This window comes from Vespa mandarinia, chromosome 4 (genome assembly GCF_050613455.1).
Source record: "Vespa mandarinia isolate Hongniang chromosome 4, ASM5061345v1, whole genome shotgun sequence".
NCBI lineage: Eukaryota > Metazoa > Arthropoda > Insecta > Hymenoptera > Vespidae > Vespa > Vespa mandarinia.
This window is the reverse complement of record NC_140813.1, coordinates 605,892-629,815: the sequence shown is the minus strand read 5'-3', so window position 1 is coordinate 629,815 and position 23,924 is coordinate 605,892. Positions and strand designations below refer to the sequence as shown.

Here is a 23,924-nt window from a genome sequence, read left to right as displayed (position 1 = left end):
GAGAGAGAGAGAGAGAGAAAGAGAGAAAAGTCGTGGATTCTGGCTGATCCGCGAGCATTCCGTAGCATCTCAGCACGGCAGTAGGTTTCACACCGTGATTCGTACCCTTAGGGCTCGCAGCAGCAGCACGAGGCGGTCCTTCCACGAGGAGAATCGTTCTCCATAGTGTTCTTTCTCTCTCTCCCTCTCTCCCTCTCATTCTCTCATTCGCTCTTTCACGGCGTCTCTCTCCGCGCGTCGGTGCCGAAGGAGGCATACACCGGTGCCGCGAGGATCCCTCGACGTAGTCGCGCTCGACGCCTCGAACGGCGAGCGTCTTTCTTTCTCTCTCTCCCTCTCTCTCTCTCTCTTCCCTTCTCTTATCTTCTCTTCTCTGTTCTATTCCCGTTCGCTAGGAAGATATTTTTAAGAGGGATTAGAAAGAAACTTTATATTTACGTGATAAATTTTTACAGAAGGTACCGAGAGAGGGATTTTCCCTAAAAGGGAAAACTGAAAAATTCTCTATCGAGAAAATCTAAAGGCGCACAGTGTAGAATTGTTAAAGGGAGAAGAGAAAGAAGGGAGATCGGTGGTGTCCTGAAGGAATACGATAGAGATCGGAATTGCTCCAGAAACTATTCTTCTTTCTTGAGAGTAAGAGAGGGAGACGAAAGAGAAAGAGATTCGGAGAGTCTCACGTCGAGCGTTCGATCGTTCGTTCATTCGCTCGCTCGCTCGCTCGCTCGTTCGTTCGTTCGTTCGTTCGTTCGTTCGTTCGTTTATTCCTTCGCTCGTACGTTCTCCTTTTACTCTCCTTTGACATCGTCAACGAGCCTCTTTTAATCTCGTCTCTGATTTGCAACGAGAGGATCGTTAGTTCGATCTTGCATCGAGTAGTAGTAGACAGAGAACGACTTTTCCGTCGCGTGGGAGTCGAATACTCGCGCTCGCGTGCGCCCGCGCTCCAACCAGCTAGCCAGTCAGCTAACGCACGTAAATCGAGCTGACATCGAGATTTTCAGCGAACATTTTCAGCGTTTAGAAAGGAGAACGAGTGTCTTAGGGAATATAAGAAAAGTTCTTCGTATGAGAAGAATCTCATCGTCATCGTATCTCTCTCTCTCTCTCTCTATCTTTTGTTTATATGCATATACCTACGTCTATCCGTAGCAAGCTCGATCTAGCAAACTCGCTGGCACACAACGCATTGTTCTCCGTAGGTGTTTTACGAGCGTTTCGTGGAATCTCCAAAGCAAACGTAGAAAGTGTATGTGAGAGAGAGAGAGAGAGAGAGAGAGAGAGAGAGAGAGAGGGAGAGAGAGGAAGAGACAGAGGGAGGAAAGAGAGAAGGAATGAGAAAAAAAGACACGAGCTTTAGGAAAACGAAAGATTTGCTTTCGAAGAAACCTTGAATACGTTGTTAAACAAATTCCGGACATTTAAAAATCGTCGACTCGTTTGGAGAACCCTTCATAAAATAGCATCGCGAAATAGCCGCGTGTCTTCATCCGTACTGACCGCCCAGTGTTAACAGCCTCGAAGGCCAGGTGTTCGAAACTTTGGTGAAACAACGTATAATCAGCGCTCTCCTCTCGCAGGTTCTCTCTCTCTCTCTCTCTCTCTCTCTCTTTCTCTCTTTTTCTTATTCTATCTCTGTTTCTACGTTCCGTTGACTCGACGTTTCTTATTAAAACGACGAAGCCGATAGCTACGGAGGAAATGGGTCGAGAGGTTTCCGTCAGGCAAGTGTCATTGAGTGCTTTGAAAAACAGAGACGAAGTTATTTAACGAGTTTCGTAAGAATAAGAAGAAAACGAAGAAGGAAAAAGAAAAAGAAAAAGAAAAAGAAAAGAGAAAAAGAAGAGAAATACAATAACAACGACAACGACGAAGATCATAATCTAATCATTTGATTTCATCTGTCTTTAGACGAGTTCGATCTTCTCGATATATGTATCTCGATCTTGGATGTGTGCTCGAGAGCTTTTTGACAAAAAAGCAAAAAAAGAAAAGATAAATAAACAAACATTCTTCGAAAGTATCTTAGAAATATCTCGAAAGATAGATCATAAGAGAATCATAGTCGAGTGAACGGTGATAAGTATTGAGAAAAATGATGGGCGAACGTTTATTCTACGATGAGGATGTGCGGCACTTAATCCATTTGACAAAGAAAATACACGCGCCAAGTACGACTCGTTGAAAGCTCTCGTTGTTTGTCATTCCACGTGAAACTTCCGCGCGTCGATCTTCCTTTTGGTACACGTTGGAAATTTCAAGTGAACTTATCCCTTGCCGATGTAAGGCGTAATTGTATTCCACGAGGGTTAAACAATTGCACGCTGGTTAACGACGTTGGATATCATCGATTGGTAAGTAAACGATTACCGATTTGTCACTGTTTCATTGAAATTATTTGTCCACGCTCCATCGAGCACCATCTCTCCCCCATTAGCTTTTCTTTTTTCTCTTGAGAGAGAGAGAGAGAGACTCGAATCGTTTCGGGATTATCAATAACACAAAGCGTTACCATTAATAATACGAATGGATCTTACCGTACAACTTTCTAATGATAAAAAGAAGAAGGAGGAGGAGAAGGAGAAGGCGGCAATGAAAGAATCATAAAGATAGGAGTACTCTTATATATATATATATATATGTATATACGGAAGCCATATTATAATTCGCATGATTTTACATACTTTCTAGACGACTACCGGCATTCCTCTTTTTTTTTTTTTTTTTTTTTTTTCTTTTCTTTTGATGTCAAATATCCTCTTATTGAAAATATATAGAGGTATGCAATTAGAAAGGAGAATTCTTATTATACATTTTAGTTTGGACAAATGTGTGATCTAACGAAACGTGTGTTTACATACATACTTACTTACATACCTACGATCACCATCTAAGAAGTGTTTCTTTTTAAAACAAAGAAAAAAAAATATGTATAGGAAGAAAAAGGAAAGAAATCTTTATGTTCAACGGTATATGCGGCTCTAGGGAAGATAGGTGGGAGGCGTTCGGTATGATAAAAGCGACCGGTAAGATAAATTCTCATCGGCGCGTCCGCCAAGCCGTAAAGAGATGCATCGGCACTGGACACGTAGCGTGCCTTTGCGATCGGTAAGCCGGAGAGCAAGTACCAAGGAAGACGTTGCTAGCTCAGGATTTATTCCTCGTAATCGCTAAAGTGGCAATGATTTAACGATGTCTCGAAAGATTAATCGGCAGTCTCTTTTAACGACTCTTAATGCCACTCGTAAATCATCTCGCTAAATCTTAGAGTGCGAGAGTCTGATTTTATTGTATTTCACTCGCTAATCATAGTGCTCCGATTCCTCTTTTCTCTCGACCTTTTATCGTTTCGTCGTATCTTTTGTTATGTTCGCCGACTTATCTCATATATATATATATATATAGCAAGCACATAAATACTTTCTCCTTTTATAATAGCGAATAAAACAGCAAGTAGCGATTCTCCGTGTTAAAAAAAAAAAGAACTACTTAAATTGACTCGGAAATCTCATTAATCGATCTCTTTGTAGAATCTCAAGCAAAAGAAATTTTCTGCAGTCCGTGCTTTCGAATATAACTTTGCCTACACACACGATTCGACGACCTTCTCGATTCAGAGCGCAGAATTTATGCATCAACGTCTCGAGCTACCTGCGATCGTGGGTATCTCGAGGATACGGCAACGATCTCTTAATTACTCGAGCAAACGACTTTGCTGACAGCGCTAGTAATTGAAGTCTTCTCTGATGGTTGATCGAGTAGATTAATAATAATACTCGATGTACTATGCAGAATTATGTATTATCGCGAATACTCGAAGTTAACGATATCTCGTTAGGATCGAGCAATCGAGGAGGATGCAATCGGTGTTATCTTTAAACAATTATCAAATATGTCTCATTGACATTCAAGGTGGAACAAACGAAAAGTGTATATAAGAAAATCGATCATACGTATAAGCGATTGGAAATTTTCGTTGGCGTTAACGGTGCGATAAGTTAGTAGAATGAAAAGGAAGAAAGAAAAAAAGAAGAGAGAGAGAGAGAGAGAGAAAAAGAATAAACGGCGTAGAGCATAAGTAACGTTAATGGTTTTCCCAACGCCATTCGTAAATCAATCGAGAACCGTATAATAAAAGCGAACGCTTAGCTAACAATCCTGGCACTCACGTTTATCCTAACGATTATTGCTTGATTACGTAGGAAGTAGTCGCATTTATGATGGCTGCGTGAACGTTCGCACGCGTAAGAAAAAGGCAGAGAGAAAGAAAAAGAAAAAGAGAAAGAGAAAGAGAAAAAGAAAGAGTGCGAAGGACTCGTATTCAGGGACGATGATAGAGCCGCCTCCGTCATCGTCGTAGTCGTCATCTTCGCAAAAGCGCGCGCGAAAAGAAAGAAAAAAAGGAAGAAAGAAAAAAAGAATCAAACAAACAAAAAGGATGAAAAAAGAAAAGAGATTCAAAATTGCCTTCGATATTTTGTAACGAACGATAAAGCGATATGCGCGTCAGATTATCGCTGGCATTAAAAACTTTCTCTGTCGTGTTGGTGGACGAGCTGACACGCCGCTGAAATCTTATACAGCCCCGTAATATCGCGGTATACGGGATTTACAGCGCCATAACGAACGCATCGCGGATTTCAACCGGCGACATTCCCCGCTCGCCAACGAGTTTTATCCGCGCTTTTATCTCGAGCCTTTATAATGAAAATACGAACCGTAGGCGCGAGTACAAGACGCGCGCGCATTTCACGTTCTTCGTTCTGAGAGCACCTGTAAAAACGATTTCTCTTTAGGGAACAGAAAAAAGGCTCGTACGTCTATTTACTATTTGCATATAGAATTTGAAATTCAAAGAGTTTCTAATTTTATCATTTTTTTCAAATTATTTTCTTGTAAATTAATATTCTTTAATAGCGTCGAGGAAAAAGAAAAAAAGAAAAAAGAAGAAGAAGAAGAAAAAAAAAAGAAAAGAAAAAGCTTATCGCGTAATAATGAAGTTAATAAAAATATTACGTGATATAATAGAGTTACATTAGAATTAATATGAAATTGTTAGAAAATTATATAGGTATTAAAGTAAACGTTAGAAGTCACAAATGGGACAGTGTGTTAGCGCGACCAGTACCTATCTATTTGACGGTGCGTACCTTGGTGTAATAATATTTTGCCAATTAAAAATCAGTCCTTGCCGGAGGATAAATTAGTGCAGCTACGATGTTAATAAGGTACCTTCGCGAAAGCGTCGTAAAAGTTATGAGTTACGGCTGAACGACTCCCCAAGCGCGTAGCTACGCTCAAGTAACGTAACGTAGTACGTAGAGGCGTACAGTCCACCGAATCGAGGCTAACAAACAACAAACCGTTTGCCATTTACAGGAAGAGATTATACAGGCCGTTGAATGCAGAAGATGCATACGGCTTTCCTGCGTTATATGTAGTATGCGACTAACGAGCGAGCAAGTTCGAGCCTTTGGATAATTGCGCGAGCAAATGCTTCTGACTTCATGTACTTCGTGTACTTTCGGATAATTCCATAATGTATTTCGATCCGAGCACGTTATTATCTCGATATTTTCTCGATTAGGTTTCTCTATCGGTACGTGGTCTATCTCACGTTCACGAATAGCCTCCGGTCATGATTTACATTGCTAGAATATTCGATTGAGACTTTTAGTGGAACGAGTCAATAATTTGATCGCGATAAAAGTACCCAACGATTGCTGCCCGTCGAATTCCGGCCAATTATAAGCGAATAAATATTCTCGTTATCACCTACTTTATATATCCTGTCGTTTTTCCATATCGTAATGTAAGGAAATGAATAATATTTTATTACCTTACGATCCTGACAAGCGTCGATCAGGCTCAGTGTACCTGTACCAGCAGCTCTTCCTTCCAGGTTCAGATCTCCTATCTCCTCTCCAGCTTTTCTCTCTCTCTCTCTCTCTCTCTCTCTCTCTCTCTATCTCTCTCTCTTTCTCTCTCTCGCTCTATCTCTTCTCCCCTCATCTGGCCCCTCCATACTCCCTCCTCACTCTTCCCTCCTCTCTCCGACCTCGTAGACAGGCTCTCGTTTTCTTCTGCGTACGTACATCTCGAGTGTGTGTACACCATCCTTAGCTTCCAGCTTCGTTAAGAGGACTCGAGTTGTCTTGGTACTTCGCGTGAAAATCTAGAATCGATTCGTTCGCTCACCGATCAACTTAAACGCTCATTTTATATTCCGTTGATCGTACCTAAATAAGAGTCAATATCGGGGATCGAGTTAGAAGGACAATTATTAATGGAAACCTTCGCTGATAGTAGAATAATAGTCATGATCATTCCTCATGATTCTGATGCCGAGGGCAGGTTGCGATTACGAAGTCGGATGAGTCGGTCATACCGGCCATGATGGTTTTATGGTGATCCGTCTGGATTATCTCGTGGTCATATAGGGCTTCTGTGGGCAGAACAAAGAATATGTTAATGAAAGGTACCATACAAAAGCGTGCTTTCTCAGTTGCTCCTCGCATTTGTCGCATCTATTGTCCGAAAGATGGTACAGAAGGAAAGAAAATTGGCGAGTGTATTTACGAGAACAGAAGTGAGTTCAACGAAAAATATGATAAACGACGGTCCATTCAAAATGCATGTCAATGCATTTGTTCGAGATTTAGTTCTTTGAAGAAATTCGAGACCGGACTATTTCAAGTCAAGAAGAAGCACCGTGAAGACGCGTATCCATCTTGGATATTAGGGCCATTAACTTGCCGATCGGCAGGAAGGATTGTAATTCTGACCCTTGATGAGGCGGAGAACGTACATATGTACATTGTACATACGTTACGGGTGACGTATGTATGTAGATACATACGTAACGTACGTAGAGAGAGAGAGAGAGAGAGAACACAGCTCATTCGGCAACAAATGTAGCGGTGCTTATATTACCCACGGTCATGTCTTGTTCAACACACTGGGGAGATACTTTATTGCTGATAATTCGAGCCAGCCCGTGAGACATGCCGAAGCACGCCATTTACATTCCTGTCGCGATCACAAATGCATTTTATATACCGGCTAATATCCTGCTCGATCGCGTGGGCTAGATACATAGGTGCGTACGTGTACACCCATACATATATTAAGAGAAAGACGAAGGTAACGTACCGTATGATGATACGTCTTTGTGCTAGTGGTGATGACCGGTACTTGTACTTACGTACTGGTCCTGTGGGCAGCCATGATCTTTGCCTTGGAACGAAAAACAGCCAAGTCCTACCGATTATGGTACATCGATTCGACATTACACCTTGCTCGGACTTTCTCGCTCCTGGGACCCATGGCGTAGCTTGGGTCCTTGCCTCCTTGGATCTTGCTCTTGCCAACCCCAACTCCTTCGCTTGCCAACCAAGACCGGATAATATGAACTACGTCCTTGAGTTACGAGTTACAGACTGCATAACTTTTCATTTTATACTCCTGTCCTATTGCCCTTACACGCGTACGATCTTAAGGATAGATAGTCGTGATTTTTCCCTTTGCCAACGGGAGATAAGATCATCGAAGGGTTACCTCGCTCACCCGTAATAAAGTTCGTTTTTCGTTGCTCCAAGATAACAAATGCAAAGGCATTTTTTATCTTAAACCGTAATTTGCTGCACTTTCTGCATTCGTAAAAGACTTCCGATTTACTCGGAACACGCTTCGTCTCTTCTTATCGTCGCAAGGATTACGAAATACTTTTAATACTAGAATCTAGAAGTAGCCGATTGAACTTGAAAAAATTACGACGGAGCAAGGCGTACGAGTTGCAACGAAAGATATCTAAGCGATTCATGTTCTTAACAAGACCTGTCGAATTCGGAAGCTACTAACTGTTTTCATTCTTATCGCGTTTAACTGCTCCGCATTGGAGCAACGTAATTACACGTGATACCAGATACTTTTACAGATAATTCCATTATATTCCATAGAAAATTATATACGTCTAACTACTTGTTATACTTATTATACATTTTCGAACTAAATAAGACAAGTTACCGACTTGATCGATTATTAATTCTTCTATGGTTCGTTTCTTTTTCATAAAAATATATTCTAGATGCAAGAAAGGCATTTTAACGTAGCGTAGTTAAAGAAAATCTTAACGCTGGAGTGGTGTATGTGAGTTTGAATGAACAAAAAATGTTCAACACTTCGACAATCTAAGAATTATCTTCATATATCGAACAGAAATGTAATTAAACTCGCGTTTACTTCGCGATACTTATTGCGCCAATTCTCGCAATGGTGAGTCTTGATGAAACCTGAGTTCAGGAAGAATTACATGGCTACCGCCATTCAAAAATCTTACGGGTGTGTAGAGCTCGTCCGGTAAGTTTTCATTCTATTAAATCAAAAGCTTTCGAAGCGATTATGAGTACATGGATTCGAGGTTGCACCTTGCTCATACATACATGATAGTTGGGGCATATATGCCGTTGCTCTTGGTCTGGTTCGGTCGGTACTACTGGGTAAAATATATCGCTGGTATTAAGTTATGACTGACAAATTTAGTAACTTAAATCTTACTTGCTTGCTGCTTCGACTTCGATCGTTCGTACAGCCTTACCGGCTTTAATACACCATGTTTGTATGTACTACGAAATATGGCGATCTAATTACTTTGGTTATATAAAGCATTAGAAAAGAAATTGGTACGCACTTTTTTTTTTTCTTTTTTTTTATACCCTCTTGAAATGTACATACCAGTTCGAAGCAGGAATTATCGCGTTTGTCATTTTGTTAATTTATAATACGAATAAAGAAAGGTATTGACAGAAGTCGCGAGCATAAGCAATGTCTTGCGATAAGATAAGGGTAATAGTTGATCGCTAAACTATCCTTCATATTTTTAGATAAAGATGATAGTGCACGGCGGTCTACTGGTGATCCTGAAATTGGTATTGATCCTTGGTGCGTCGACTATTCCAGGAACGTGGATGTAAGTATGTCAACAGATAAATTTTTATTATCGTAATGATAATGAAAAGTAAAAAGAAAGCAAAAACGAAAAAAAAATTCTTATTTATGCGTTTCAATCTAGCCTCATATCTATTTATTCTACTGTATCTATCTGCAAGCAATTCGAATGGTATTTCCTCTGGAATTAATCCTGTTCCAACAACTGTATTAGACGCGAATATACAGATTGTGAATCTTTTTACGACGCATGTTATTACAATCGATTAAGAATCAGGAACGATCGGAGAAGATTGAATCTGAAATAAACCAAAAAAAAAGAAAAAGAAAAAAAATAAAAAGGAAAAGAAATCTAAGTGTAAGTAGAAAAAAAGAAAGGAGCTTACAGATGTTTCTTTTACCTTCCGGAGAGTGATTCAGATCAGCCGATATAAATCTCTTCTTTGCAAACGAGCAAGAAGAAGCAGTACCGGTCCTGTCACTTCGACCGACCGACTGGAAGAGCCACTTGGACACGCAGATTGTTTATATTGCAAATAGTGATAAATACGCAGAGTCATCGTGTCCCTTTCTCTCTCTTTTTTTTTTCTTTCTCCTTTTTTTTTCCTTTTTTCTTTTTTTTTTTTCCCTTTCTTTTTGGTTTCCTAGCGTGAAAGGTCGAACCTATTCGTTGGAAGGATACATCGTCACGAAAGGATACGCTTTCGTGACGCTTCGAGGAAGATCTTTTTCAAAGAACTAGAAAATCCAATTATCCTCGGGAAAGAAGCAATCGATGGAAAGTCTTTGGTAAAGGAAAAATCTGGAGCGATCCTGACGAAATCACAAAGAGAGAGGGAGAGAGAGAGAGAGAGAAGCGCGGGTGAGTTGGGACCATTCAATGATTGGTCATGCTATGGCGTAGGGTAGAACACTGGGGTGAGAATGGCAATTCAAAAATTGGACACACTCTCCTTGTCAGGGGTACCAACCAACAGCGTGCGATCGCTTCAGGCACGAAAAATTCCTTTCGATCGAGTTCCCACGAAATATCCCAGGCGGACCTACCTCTTCGACAAAGACCTATAAATTATACGTTACGCGTTGAATTTGGCAAGATTCGAAAGGGTCATACCCTCCCCCTTTGCGATACGCCTATGTACGTATGTATACGTGTACATATTAATTTATCGATCGTCGAGGCCATTCTTAAATCGCTAAAATTAACGAATATACCGTCAGCTTACTCTTTTCTTTCCTTCTCTCTTTTTTTTTCTTTTCCTTTCCTCTCCTTTTCTTTTCTTTTCCTTTCCTTTTTTTTCTTTTCTTTTTCATCCTCGACATCGGTACATCCATGACACACATCGTCGCCGGGATAACATTTTCTTTTCCTATTAATCTGGCTCGTTCTCTGCGAGTCGTAATCGCGTGGGTGGGCCCGTCGCACCTCTAAGATGGTTAATCCTTCTTACGTTCCTTCAAGAATTAAGACACGAACACAATGCCTCAAGGAGACCAGCTTTTTTTTTTTTTATCTAAATCTTGACCTTATCGTCCAATTACTTGTGCAATGATATGCCCTATATAGAGTTAATCCAAGTTTCATCCAAGGATTAGAAGTCATTTTGGTATTACAATAAACAAATAGTATAGATCTCGATTGTATATTATCAAAAATTTATTTTTCTCTAATAAGAATGTTCTTTCGAAAAGTATATATATATATATATATATATATATATATATATATAAAAAGAAAAAAAAATGATTAAAGAAATCATCGATATCTTTATCCGTAACCAATTGTGATTATCGCTTAGATACTCGTCTTAACGTTCGTTTGATATTAGATAGGAGTCGCATGATAACCTTTGTGTTGTAGTTCAGAAATTGCTAATCTTGTATCTACGGTTTACATCCTTTTAGGTCAACGGCCAACAACGTTCCGAGATTAGATTCCACGGGAGCAGATAAATATTTCGCGGGTGCCATGTTCCCTGCGTGAACTGTCCTGATTCGAATCGCAGCATAAACCCTCGTAAATAGCGTTTCACACGAATCTTACTGATATTGCGAAGCGCCGATTAAAAAAGTGGCCCGTCGAGCGTTCCATGTCGGCCCACGTAAAAAAGGAAAAGAATTAAAAAAAAAAAGAAAAAAAAAAATAAATAAATAAAAAGAGGCAGCACGTCGAACGGTCACGGGACAGCCTATATTACTCCTATCACGTTATTTTATTTAATGCATTAATTTAAGGGTTTAACGTGTGAGGGAAGCTCAAGAAAGGAGAGAGGAAGAGGGAATGTTATCGTTTCGTTCTTTTTTCTTTTCATTTTTCTTGTTTCGTTAAAAAGAAGAAAAAAGAAATTCGTCGCTCGTATCAAGACAAGACTGTGAATTTGATCATTTGAAAAAGAACGTATTATTGAGTTCTACATGGTTAAGTGTTCGAAATTGAAATTCGCACGCTAACGTCCATTAATCTTCTCTAATCTACGCAATAAGAAATATGCAAAGGAGATAAAAGTCGAACTGGGAACATAATAAATCGGATGATCCTCGTTGAGCGAGAGGCTCGATATTTAACGTCGAAAGGACGACGGTATAGGAGCTCGCGCTTATATTCGAACGTCGGTACAATCTTTTAAGAGACACAAGACATTACTTTTTTTCGGGACCAGGGGCCAGTGCAACCCACGAGAGAATCCCAGCGTGGTTAGTGATGCTGATGTGGTGGTAGGCTCTCGTGCTGCTGCGTGGGCCGAATCCTTCGAAATATTATCGTTCCCTTCTGCCCATTTCCCCGCTCGTGTCATTGTTTTACAGAGGGGAGTGCAAAGCCGATGATATATCGCGGCTGAAGTTCATTCTAGAATATTAATGTGCTCTATTATGTACTCCCTAGATTCTACCTCTCCAGGGTTGCAAGTCGAATTCAAAAGAAATCCGTGGAATCTCACGGTGAGCGTCATCCAGCAAAAAAGAATATTGGTGACATCAATTCGGGGATTTTGTTCCTCCTTAAAGAAATTCCTTTTGAGTGCATCACCGTTATCTCCTACGCTCGCGAACCTCTATTATCGTTAATTTTCTCGACAAATAGTTATATCTATTTATAAAGAAACATAACGAGCGGCTTCTCCTTATTATAGTAAAAAATCGATATGTATACGTCGGCCGAGATAACTCTTAGTGACCTTAACGTTACGTTTTAAAGCTTCGTTTAATCTGCCCTTAATTAATTTTGCCGGCTCGTTGAAAATAATTTTTGTTTAAGATAATATCTGATCGTCGTCGTCGTCGTCGTCGTTGTCGTCATCGTAACACAGGGGGAGAAATCATTGACGCGATTCTAATCAGTACGATGCACGCTATTACGCACGATAGTGGACGCACGTAGACTCTATTCAAGAGATCGCATGAACGGCCATCTCGAATTACAGATTAGCTCGTCCCAGCCTGTAACCTCCCCTTGACTTCTGTCTTTGACGGCGTCGTTCCATCAACTTGGTCCGTTGACTCACAAATGCGCCATTAAGAATAGCCGTGGAGGAAATCCGAGGGCCGTTCCTCGCCCACGAACTGCCTGCACCGAATTTATATAATCGGCGTAACAAATCTCTTCTAGGCGTTAAGGAGGGGCCTAGCTCGTTCACGATAGGGCCGCTTCGTAAACCACGTGCATTCGACTGCCTATCTCTAACTATTGCTTTACGAAGTAATACTTAAGAAAAATGTCTTTGCATTTTTATTCGAAAGTCAGCTTACTATGGTTATCGTGAGTAAAACTATATCTCTGTGTAGTAAGGTATACGCCATGATTGTAAGTGGGGATAACGGAATGTCTGCGAACGCTGGATAGAAAGAAAATTACCCTTTTTTCTCGTTAAATCCTTTAAGAATTCCCTTTCTCCCAATATTTCTCAGAAAGAGAATCCAAGATCTCTACTTCGCTATAATATCTTTTTTTATCTTTTTATTATCCATTTACGAGGAAGAAGAAAAAAGAAGAGAAAGAGAGAGAGAGAGAGAGAGAGAGAGAGAGAGAGAGAGAGAGAGAGAAAGAGAGAAAAGAAAAAGCTTTGGCTCATTCATTTAAAAATGTCATATCATCGGTGATTTTAGAAACATGGGTGTGCAGCACTTTCCACAATTGGAGACGGCTCAGCTGATGGAAAGTTACGACGTAGAAGCCTCGACGATTTGCATCGGTCTGAAGGGTCTCTCTCAGGGACAGGGGAAGCTTTGCCAATTATCCGTGGATCATATGCCGAGCGTGGCGAAGGGCGCCAAATTCGGAGTCCTCGAGTGCCAGCATCAGTTTCGAGATAGAAGATGGAACTGTTCTACCGTCAATGATGAAACTGTTTTTGGGCCGATCCTTAAAATAGGTGTGCCTATTATCTGTCACCTCTAATATCTAAGATTGTAAAACGGTAGTAATGGTAAAATCATGTCTGTTATTTATTGATCGTAATTTACATTGCAGCGAGCAGAGAAACTGCATTTGTACATGCTATCACAGCCGCGGGAGTTGTTTATTCCATAAGTCGAGCTTGTAGGGACGGACAATTATCATCGTGCGGTTGTTCGAGGAGTAGCAGACCAAGAGATCTTAATCGCGAATGGATTTGGGGTGGATGCGGCGATAATCTCGAATATGGATATAAGTGAGTGAAATAGTAAACGAGTTGTTATGCTCCATGCATTTTCTTTATGCAATATATATGCGTGTGTGTGTGTGCATGTATTTTTAATGCGATCTTACAGATTCACCCAAGCATTCGTCGACGTAAGAGAACGCGAGCGTAGCTTCAAAAGAGGTAGTAGAGAGCAAGGAAGAAGCCTAATGAATTTGCATAACAACGAAGCAGGACGTAGGGTATCTATCGTCCTTTATTTTCGACGATTTTAATATAGACGAACGAGAAATTAATGTTAAGATGTTGTTTCTTAACAGGCCGTTATAAAAAGATCTAAAGTGACATGCAAATGCCATGGGGTATCTGGCAGTTGCAGCTTAATCACCTGTTGGCAGCAACTTGCGTCGTTTCGAGAAGTTGGTATGTCCTTTTTTTTTTTTTCCTTTTTTTCTACAAATTTCTCTTGCAAATTGACAAATATTGACAAAAATAACAAAACAAAGGATTTCATCGATAATTCGATTTGTTCCATAGGTGATCTTTTATTGGACAAATACGATGGTGCAACTGAAGTCCGAGTAAACAGGCGTGGAAGATTATCCATGCGAGATCCAAGATTTTCTTTGCCCACAGCCAATGATTTAGTTTATTTGGATGACTCACCAAATTATTGCCTTCCAAATGATACTCTTGGCTCTTTAGGTAATATATATATATATATATATATATATATATATATATTTATGAAATAATTTTTATATATATAAATATATTTTATATATAAATATATATATATATTTATGAAATAATTTGCCGTTAATAATAATATCTCATCTTACGTCGCGTTGTTAGGTACGCATGGACGAATTTGTAACAGAACATCGTCCGGTATGGATGGATGTAATCTTCTCTGTTGTGGAAGGGGTTACAATACTCAAAAGTCAACGATAAGGGAAAGATGCGATTGTAAATTCCATTGGTGTTGCTTCGTTGAATGTAAAACATGTGTTAAAAACATTGATATTCATACCTGCAAATAAATTTGCACGTGTGTCATTATATAAAATATACTTTTAAAGTTAATACTACTTGGAATCCAAGTTTTATACCATGAAGCTATCGAGTAACGAAAAAAATCTATTCAGTATGTAGGGTGTTCGATTCAACGTGATCATCTACATACCATCCATTTGTATTTAATATTTTAAATTAAACATTTTTCTATCGTTATATTTTTTCCATTACGACGTACATTTATTACGTTGACGATAACCATGGGAATTTTTGGAAAGAAGATTAAATTAAATTTAACACCCTACTGACGATGTATATTTTGATAAAAATTTTAGGATAATCGTACAAATTTTAGATGTATACTAGAAATTTATAAATGTAATCATAATTTAGAAGTGTAATTAATTTGATAAGATAATAATTTAACGATCATACATATATCATACTTTTATTTAAATAATTGATTTTTCATATATGTTATTAAAAATAGAGGAGTACTTTTTGTAGATGCAGTAGTATCGATATATCATATGGCCTATTGGAAACTTATATGAACAAAGGCCTTTTACTGCACAACTGTATTTTTGAATTACATTCATCATATATATCATCTATATAATTATCAATATGATGATAATTATTTAAAGTATTTCACTTTCTAAATACTACACAATTTCAAAGACTCGTACTATAAAAATTTATTTATTGTCACTTATGAATAATTAGACATTGTAATAAAGAAATGACTTAAGTAATCTATAAACGCATCTTTATATTTATGCTTGTTCAATAATATAAATCTTAAAAATTTTAGAAACTTATTAAAATATATTTCACTTTGTGCTGTAAGAAAAACTAACTTAAAATTTACAAAAACGAATACATTTGAAATTTAATAAAATCTTGAATTAATATTTATATATTTAATTATTCTATTTTATTCTATTTGTTACTAAGGTTTCAGAGTTCCTACAAAATGTTCCACTGCAATGTTCTATGGTCGCAGACTCATCAAAAATGACATAGTTTTCCAATGAAGATAAGATTGGATATTATCTCCAGTATCTAACGGTTAAAAACGGACTTGTTTTTATTATTACATAATAAAATGATAAACAATCAATCTAGAATAATTTATTATTTTCAGACATCTCAAATTCGTATCATATAAATTCTTATATACTTTTCTTATGTATATTAAGCTACAAAGTTTTTGAAATAAAAATAACTAAATATATATTTTTAATTCATTATATTACTACATTACAATTAATAAAATTGTTTCTTTTCTTTTTTATCCAAGTATGTTGTAATTACATTGAACAACTTTTCTTTTTATGACACTCCCTTGAAATATTTTATTAAAAAAAGAAAAAAAAATACTAACTTCAATTGTACATTTGTATTACTCATGAGTTTCCCAAGGTTTTTCTGGTCTGAATAAACTCCAAGGGAATGGATGAATATACCTATCGGATTCATGAAGAATAATGTTGTTCTTTTCTAATTCTTTTAATAATAATGATACTTTATTAGTGATACTTTCATTGTGATAAATTTCACATATTCCACTTTCTAAACAGCGCTGTGCCAGCACTTGTCCCAAGGCAACATATGCCATACTATCATATTTTCTAAAATATTTAAATGACATTTAATCTCTTGAAATTATATTACTACATAAATCAGAGAATATGAACAATTTTTCATTTGATTAATATAAATATATCATACTTTAGAGTTACTAACCTGTACAATAGTTTCTTAAGTGCCCATTCATTACTCGATGCAGTGATAACAGGACCATTTTTAAAATGTACTATTCTGACGGTTACATGACGTTGGGATGGTAAAATTTCTAATCTGTATAAACATGAAAAATTTTCAGAAGAAAAATATAATTTCTATCATCTGACGATCACCTAACCTATAATATTTTAATTATATTTGTGAAATTTTCTAGACGTGAATAACGTACTTATGCCAGAAATTACGAAATTGTTTTTCGAGATGATATCCTTGAGGCTTCCTAGCTATTAGTAAACGTTCCAAATTTCGTGGATTCCGATTTCTAACCTCGATACAATTGTCTATTAAACTAACATTGTCGTGTATTTCTCTCTTGAATATGGAATTAATTAAACACAGGTGTAGATTTTTGGTAAACATAATCGTTTTTCTATTTTTTTTTTCTTTTAATTATGTTTAATACTGTAAATTATTATTTACAAGTCATAACAACTTAGAAGTTCAATAATTTATAGCGGACTAACATTCTATATATATATATATATATATATGTTACGTATACATAGAACTGGTATGCGTAGCTTTGTTTTGAAGATCGATTTGAATTTCAAGAATCGATAATCAATATCGAAATTAGATTATTGATATATACGTAATCTAATTCAATTAATAATATTAATATAAAAGAAAAATAAACGTATGAGACACTTCTAGTTGAAAATTATTATGTTCTTTTTAATTACTTTTCTCGACACTTCTTTCTGACGAAAAGTACATTTCAATTTTACCGCGTTGAAAGTCGATCATGTAACTGCATATATCATGGATATAACTATTCCATGATTTAAACTTACCCAATATTCTCAGCAAATGTTTCAGCGCTGAAGCGCGCTGAAGAATGGTGCTTAGTTATGGAGGACATATACCTTACAAAGACAATATTTATCTTATAATGATGGAATGAAATAGAAAGTAAAAAAAAAAATAGTACGGTTGAAATAGATATAAATTAAATTAAAATGGGTACCGTTGAGTATGGTTTTCCTATGATTGGAGGATTAATGCCCGTAAGTAAATATTAATTTATTAAAAAATGTTAATAATTTGAACAATTAGACATTAACACTATGTTTCTTCGAACATATATTTTCCTTACTTTCTTAATATATTAAATTTTTCCTTCTAGCAAATTCAGGCGCTTATAGCTCCTCCAGTATCAGAAGATTCCAAGTCAGCAAAATCTAAAAAGGAAAAGGAAGAAAAGAAACATCCTTATTTTAAAAGACGAGGACGTGGCCATAATCATGATTTTTGCGATGCATGTAGAGATGGAGGTGAACTTATATGTTGCGACAAATGTCCTGCCTCGTACCACTTACAATGCCAGTGAGTCAATGATAAATAATAGGTCTTTGATTCACTTAATTGTATATATGTATTTAAATCATGTATTTACGCTTTAAATTCATTATAAATTATTGAAGGGAGAGCATGCTTTGTAAAGAGACATGATAATATAAAAAAAAAATCTCAGACATGTATTTGCAATAAACATTTGAGAAATTGATTCCGCATTACTGAGTGAAAATAATAATTTATGTCCTTTCTATGAAGTTGTTAAGAAATCTTAAATTATCTATGTATAATTTTTTTTTTCTTTTTTTTTTTTTTTTTCATGTAGTTATCCACCAGTGGATCCAACAGATATACCTAATGGCGAATGGCTGTGTTATGCCTGTCGGTGTGCAACGAAAAGAGAAATTTTAGGGAATAAAGGGATTGATAAAAAGAAGAAAAAGTCTGCATTAGAAATATTAGCTTTAGCAGCTTCTTTAGTTAATCCTCGCGAATTTGAGCTTCCAAAAGAGTTACAGTTGCCAATAATATTTCCTGGAAGTAATAAAGTAGATTATGTATCTGGTAGAAGAGGAAAGCAACAAAGTTCATCAAACAGCAATGGTAATAGTTGCTTTTCCATTGTTAATAAAATTGTTCATATTTTTATATTGTTATTATAAAATATCTAAATGAATATTTTTTATATTAGTAGGGAAAAGTCATTGCTTGGATAATAATCTGATGGTGCCATTACCGGCTCGTTTGTGCTTTGAGTGTGGACGTAGTTGCAGGAAAGCACCATTAATTGCTTGCGATTATTGCCCACTCTATTTTCATCAGGATTGTTTGGATCCTCCACTAACTGCCTTTCCTATTGGAAGATGGATGTGTCCTAATCATCCAAATCATTTTATAGATCAAAATCTTTTAACTTCGTGTAGAGTTACAGAACGTATCAAGCTTTGGGATAAATATGCTAATCAAAGGATAGATCAGCATGCTGTGAAACTTGATTTTTTGCGTAAAGCAAGTACTGCCAATCCATTATTTCGCACAAAAGTAAAATTGGAAGGACGTATGCGGGTTAAAGTTCCTCCTTCAGTTAAATACCATTATGAAAATCCATCTCATTTGGATCTTAGTCACTTTAATCAAGAAACTTCTATAAGATCGACAATTAAAATAGAAAATGAGCAACAGGATGAAGAAAAAGAAATTACAATAATAAATAATGTAGATACATTGAAAAAGAGTAATTACACGGATGATAAGGAATTAGATACACAAATGGAAATTGATAATTTATCCTGCAAGAATAATCTAATAGAGGGAAAATACAATAAGAAAGAAAGCGACGAAGTGAAATGTATCAACAAAACAGAATTGCTCGAACGAAATGATATCAACGAAAAACAAAATAATATAACGCATGCAAATCAGTTTACATACAGTGTGAAAGAAGGAGTACAGTTATTAGAAAGACCGGTATTAGAGGCATTGGCACGTCAAAGATTGGAACAAATATTAAATCCAGAAGGAGAAAATTATAATGAAATAAATTGTCAGGTAAAAGCTCGAGCTGCACTTTTTTCTTTAAGCGAGATACCAAAACCACCTGTCTTTATGATACATAAGACAATGATTATTGGAAATGGACCAAATTGCGATTTAATTCTATCTAGTTATGGCAATTGCAGTTTTATATCATCGAAACATGCCATTATATTTTTCGACGAGGTAAATAATATTTTTCTATGACCGTTATATTATTCAATATATGAAATCGTAGAATCGATGAAACCTATTATGTGGTCATTTATCCTATTTGTTTCAGGCAACAAATCGTTACGAATTACTTAATTACAGTGAATATGGAACAATCGTCGATAACGTATTATATTCTTGTAATTATGCAGAAAAATTAGAAGGTGATAATAAAGAAGATAGTGATTATAGTAAAATTATAAGTAAAGAACAGGAAACATCTGAGATGTTGAAAGCAATTATATATAAAGAAAATCCTCCTCCTTCTTCTCAAAACGAAAGTAAAAAAGGTTTATGTAAGTGCACCACGAAATATCAAGAAGTAAGAAAAAGTAATTATTTAGAAGAAGGTTGGGAAGGAAGTGCGATTATTGCTCATGGGTCTATTCTAAGCTTTGGATGTTTTACATTTATATTTAATACAATAAGCTCACAATCAGATTATTGAAATTTAATATTGTGTAAATACTGTGTACTTTGTGCATAGAATTTTTTAAGTCAATAAGTAAGTTAACAAATGATCTTTTTTATTATATTATTTAAGACTTTATAACCTGTGATAAGGAGCATTAAAACATAAAAACGTTAAGAAAACATTTTATTAAAATATACATCATGTAGGATTTTCTCAACCATAATTCGTGTCATTTGCATCATCGTCATCGTCATCATCGTTACAAGATTCATCAAAATCCCTAATTTTTACATCTGCATCTTCTCCATATTGAATAATATTATCGATTGTTAATTTTATATCGGCGATACTTTCTTCATCTTTAATATTCAGAGGATAAAAACGAACTAAACTATAATCTTCAATGAGTTTACCTACGGCTTCTGTGAGATTTCGGTATTTTTCATCCCATGGATCATTTTCCATATTAGATAATAAACTATGTGGATCAGGTTCCAAATATTTATCCAATTGTTTTTTTGCGCTCTTTGACAATAAATCCATTTTACTTAATATATTAACATGTGGTATTTCTAGATTGATCATAACGCTTAAAGCTGCCATGGTGCCTGATAAAAATTTTGACCCATCGACCATAAATTGACTGTCCACTATAAATATTCCACATATACGAAAGTTCATGTTTTGTAATATTGTTATTAACTGACGCATAACTGTCATATGCGTATAAAGCTCAATTTGACCGGGACAATCAAAAATAATATAATCGTCATCTGCGTCGCCTAATTTTTCTTCTAGCCATGTTGAATTTTCGACTAAGTATCTATAAGGAAAAAACAAAAAAAAAAACAAAAAAGAAAACAGAAAAAAAGAAGAAAAGTATTCTATATAAATAATCCTATTATAAATATAATTAATACAATTTCCATATAACTTACTCCATACAAAAGACAAGACCACCATTAGGGCCAAATTTTAATTCGTCATCCTCCATGGCATCATCTAATTGAATCAATTCTCTTATGTCAATAAGTGGTTCGTACTCAAAATATTCTGCTGCAGGATCCAAATTGACTACTTCAATCATTTTCCTCTCATCCGCTGCATGCTGTTGCATGGTAGAACAATACGTAGACTAAGAAAATACATTTTACATTAGCTCAATGAATTATTAATAAATTGATCGATTTTACATAGTAATTTCTAAATTATTTCAGGTTATTTAACCTTTTTTTTTCAAGTACAGACATATAGAAACTGTATTATTAATTTTTGGACAATTAATAAGAAATAATAATTAACAAATTACCTTTCCACTACCGGCAGGTCCCATAACAAGTTGCGCGTATCTCATTTTGATAAAAGTAAAATTTGATACATACAAAAATATAAATTTACGTTCAAAAATTATTTCATCTTCGTAAACGCTGTAAACAGTTAACCAATCGTATAAATGTTGAGGTTATGTTCGATGATGCTTACGTTTGTTCGCTTCTTTCATTCATTCTCATCCATTTGTATACTCTCATTATATATATATATACTTTATATGAACCGTTGTACACTACTAGCGTCAAAGTACAATCTCTAATAATCAAATTCAATCAGTTTATTATTTATTGTATCAATGAATATTGATATAGTCAATTAATTCATACGTTTTGTACGTATACATTACGTATTATTTTTATAAAAATCGATACATGAGTTTGATTATCAATGAGATAGAATTTCTCGCGCGTTTTTTCTTTTTCTGTTTTACCCATGTAGTAATACAGCTTATATTATTATTATTATTATTATTATCACTACTACTACTACAGATATTAAATATAAAATAATCTTATATTAATATTTCAATATGTTTACCTTACGAACTCGGAATTGTTGCACTTTATACTGACTTTAACAATAATTAAACCAGTTTTCTTTTCCATTTCTATATCAATAAATAACGAAATTCTATCTCTCCATACGACTAACTTGAAATAATTTATACTATCAATGATATTATAATAATGTTAACAATGTACACGAAGAACAATAACTTAATATTTAAACAATAGTACATTTTTTTTAACTTTACGAAGACAGTGACGGGCGAGAATATTAATATAATTTTAATATGAAACGTCTATACTTTAACATTATTTGCTCGCGATTGTTGGCCTAGCAAAATATAAACATAAACGGTCCTTCTATTAACTTTGACGATTCGGGAGTTAGTATTCTTTTGCACTTCGACCCGTGAACATCGATACTCTCTATTTCTAATCGCGGAAACTTATAAATTATTACTTTCGATAATTTTATAATTATTTAACGTACGCTGTATAAAATAATATTATATTTAAGCAAGAGTACATTTGTTTAAACATTAAGACGACGGAAACCCTCGAGAAAATAAAAATAATTTTAAAATAAAATACGGATACTTCAAAATTGTAATCTCGGCGTTGTTGGCCTTGTGCAATATAAACATAAACGGTCTTTCTATTAACTTTGACAATTATCGAGTTAGTATTCTTTTGCACTTCGACCCGTGAACATCGATACTCTCTATTTCTAATCGCGGAAACTTATAAATTATTACTTTCGATAATTTTATAATTATTTAACGTACGCTGTATAAAATAATATTATATTTAAGCAAGAGTACATTTGTTTAAACATTAAAACGACGGAAACCCTCGAGAAAATAAAAATAATTTTAAAATAAAATACGGATACTTCAAAATTGTAATCTCGGGGTTGTTGGCCTTGCGCAATATAAACATAAACGGTCCTTCTATTAACTTTGACAATTATCGAGTTAGTATTCTTTTGCACTTCGACCAGTACACATCAATAATCTCTATTTCTAATCGAGAAAACTTATTAATTAATAATTTCGATAATTTTTCAATTATTTAAACAATATTTAATGTACACGTAGTACAATATAGTAATATTTAAACAACAGTACATTTTTTAAACATTACTAAGATCGTAATGCGCGAGAATTTAAAATAGCATCAATTTAAAAACGTCTATACACTAAAATTATTCGCTCGTGATCGTTGGCCTTGCAAAATATAAACATAAGCGGTCCTTCTATTAACTTTGACGTTTCGGGAGTTAGTATTCTTTTGCACTCCGACCAGTGCACATCAATAATCTCTATTTCTAAACGCGAAACATTCCAAATTAATACTTTCGATAACTTTTCAATTAATTAAACAATATTTTACGTACACTGAGTACAATAAACTAATATTTAAACAATACTACATTGGTTTAAACATTACGAAGTTTAGAACGCGCGAGAAACTTAAAATAATTTTAATATTAATTTCCAATACTTCAAAATTTTAATCTCGGGATAGTTGGCCTTGCGTAATATAAACATAAACGGTCCTTCTGTTAACTTTGACAATTATCGAGTTAGTTTCCTTTTGAACTTCGACCAGTACACATCAATAATCTCTATTTCTAATCGGGAAAACTTATTAATTAATAATTTCGATAATTTTTCAATTATTTAAACAATATTTAATGTACACGTAGTACAATATAGTAATATTTAAATAATAGTTTATTCGTTTAAACATTAAAAAGACGGGGACGCGTGATAAACTAAAAATAATTTTAAAATAAAATTCCAATACTTAAAAATTTGATCTCGCGGTTGTTGGCCTTGTGCATTATAAACATAAACGATCCTTCGATTAACTTTGACGGTTCGCGAGTTAGTTTTCTTTTGCATTCCGACCAGTGCACATCAATAATCTCTATTTCTAAACGCGAAACATTCCAAATTAATACTTTCGATAACTTTTCAATTAATTAAACAATATTTTACGTACACTGAGTACAATAAACTAATATTTAAACAATATTACATTCGTTTAAACATTACGAAGTTCAGAACGCGCGAGAAACTTAAAATAATTTTAATATTAATCTCCAATACTTCAAAATTTTAATCCCGGGATAGTTGGCCTCGTGTAATATAAACATAAACGCCTTCTATTAACTTTGACAATTCGCGAGTTAGTATTCTTTTGTACTTCGACCCGTGAACATCGATTCTCTCT

The 23,924-nt window shown here is 35.3% G+C and overlaps 4 protein-coding genes across 14 annotated transcripts; 2 read left to right on the top strand and 2 right to left on the bottom strand.

Moving 5' to 3' along the window:
- Nucleotides 1–273: 273 nt before the first annotated feature.
- Nucleotides 274–15,370, top strand: LOC118447083 (protein Wnt-5b). Of its 9 annotated transcripts, XM_085656568.1 has the most exons (10): nucleotides 274–1,198; nucleotides 1,684–1,724; nucleotides 1,912–2,354; nucleotides 8,883–8,968; nucleotides 13,051–13,316; nucleotides 13,415–13,595; nucleotides 13,696–13,807; nucleotides 13,886–13,988; nucleotides 14,103–14,270; nucleotides 14,421–15,370. In XM_085656568.1, the coding sequence occupies exons 4-10, from the start codon at nucleotides 8,889–8,891 to the stop codon at nucleotides 14,606–14,608; spliced, it is 1,098 nt and encodes a 365-aa protein (XP_085512694.1). In that variant the 5' UTR covers nucleotides 274–1,198; nucleotides 1,684–1,724; nucleotides 1,912–2,354; nucleotides 8,883–8,888; the 3' UTR covers nucleotides 14,609–15,370. The 9 variants fall into 9 exon arrangements, with proteins under 9 accessions (XP_085512694.1, XP_085512695.1, XP_085512692.1 ...); XM_085656569.1 differs by having other exon boundaries at nucleotides 274–636; nucleotides 1,684–2,354; XM_085656566.1 differs by having other exon boundaries at nucleotides 274–1,580; nucleotides 1,684–2,354.
- Nucleotides 15,371–15,505: 135 nt separating this feature from the next.
- Nucleotides 15,506–16,858, bottom strand: mRpL18 (mitochondrial ribosomal protein L18). 2 transcript variants are annotated; one of them, XM_035878559.2, is made up of 4 exons: nucleotides 16,561–16,858; nucleotides 16,332–16,445; nucleotides 15,970–16,216; nucleotides 15,506–15,647 (listed from the first exon to the last, which is right to left on the bottom strand). In XM_035878559.2, the coding sequence occupies exons 1-3, from the start codon at nucleotides 16,749–16,751 to the stop codon at nucleotides 15,988–15,990; spliced, it is 534 nt and encodes a 177-aa protein (XP_035734452.2). In that variant the 5' UTR covers nucleotides 16,752–16,858; the 3' UTR covers nucleotides 15,506–15,647; nucleotides 15,970–15,987. The 2 variants fall into 2 exon arrangements, with proteins under 2 accessions (XP_035734452.2, XP_085512701.1); XM_085656575.1 differs by lacking the exon at nucleotides 15,506–15,647 and having other exon boundaries at nucleotides 15,820–16,216.
- Nucleotides 16,859–17,111: 253 nt separating this feature from the next.
- On the top strand, nucleotides 17,112–20,036 carry LOC118447082 (PHD finger protein 12). 2 transcript variants are annotated; one of them, XM_035878548.2, is made up of 5 exons: nucleotides 17,112–17,398; nucleotides 17,518–17,717; nucleotides 18,013–18,290; nucleotides 18,382–19,406; nucleotides 19,504–20,036. In XM_035878548.2, the coding sequence occupies exons 1-5, from the start codon at nucleotides 17,351–17,353 to the stop codon at nucleotides 19,879–19,881; spliced, it is 1,929 nt and encodes a 642-aa protein (XP_035734441.1). In that variant the 5' UTR covers nucleotides 17,112–17,350; the 3' UTR covers nucleotides 19,882–20,036. The 2 variants fall into 2 exon arrangements, with proteins under 2 accessions (XP_035734441.1, XP_035734440.1); XM_035878547.2 differs by having other exon boundaries at nucleotides 17,114–17,398; nucleotides 18,379–19,406; nucleotides 19,504–20,034.
- On the bottom strand, nucleotides 20,032–21,419 carry LOC118447084 (GPN-loop GTPase 3). The gene is made up of 3 exons (XM_035878558.2): nucleotides 21,158–21,419; nucleotides 20,787–20,983; nucleotides 20,032–20,671 (listed from the first exon to the last, which is right to left on the bottom strand). The coding sequence occupies exons 1-3, from the start codon at nucleotides 21,200–21,202 to the stop codon at nucleotides 20,062–20,064; spliced, it is 852 nt and encodes a 283-aa protein (XP_035734451.2). The 5' UTR covers nucleotides 21,203–21,419; the 3' UTR covers nucleotides 20,032–20,061.
- Nucleotides 21,420–23,924: the final 2,505 nt, after the last annotated feature.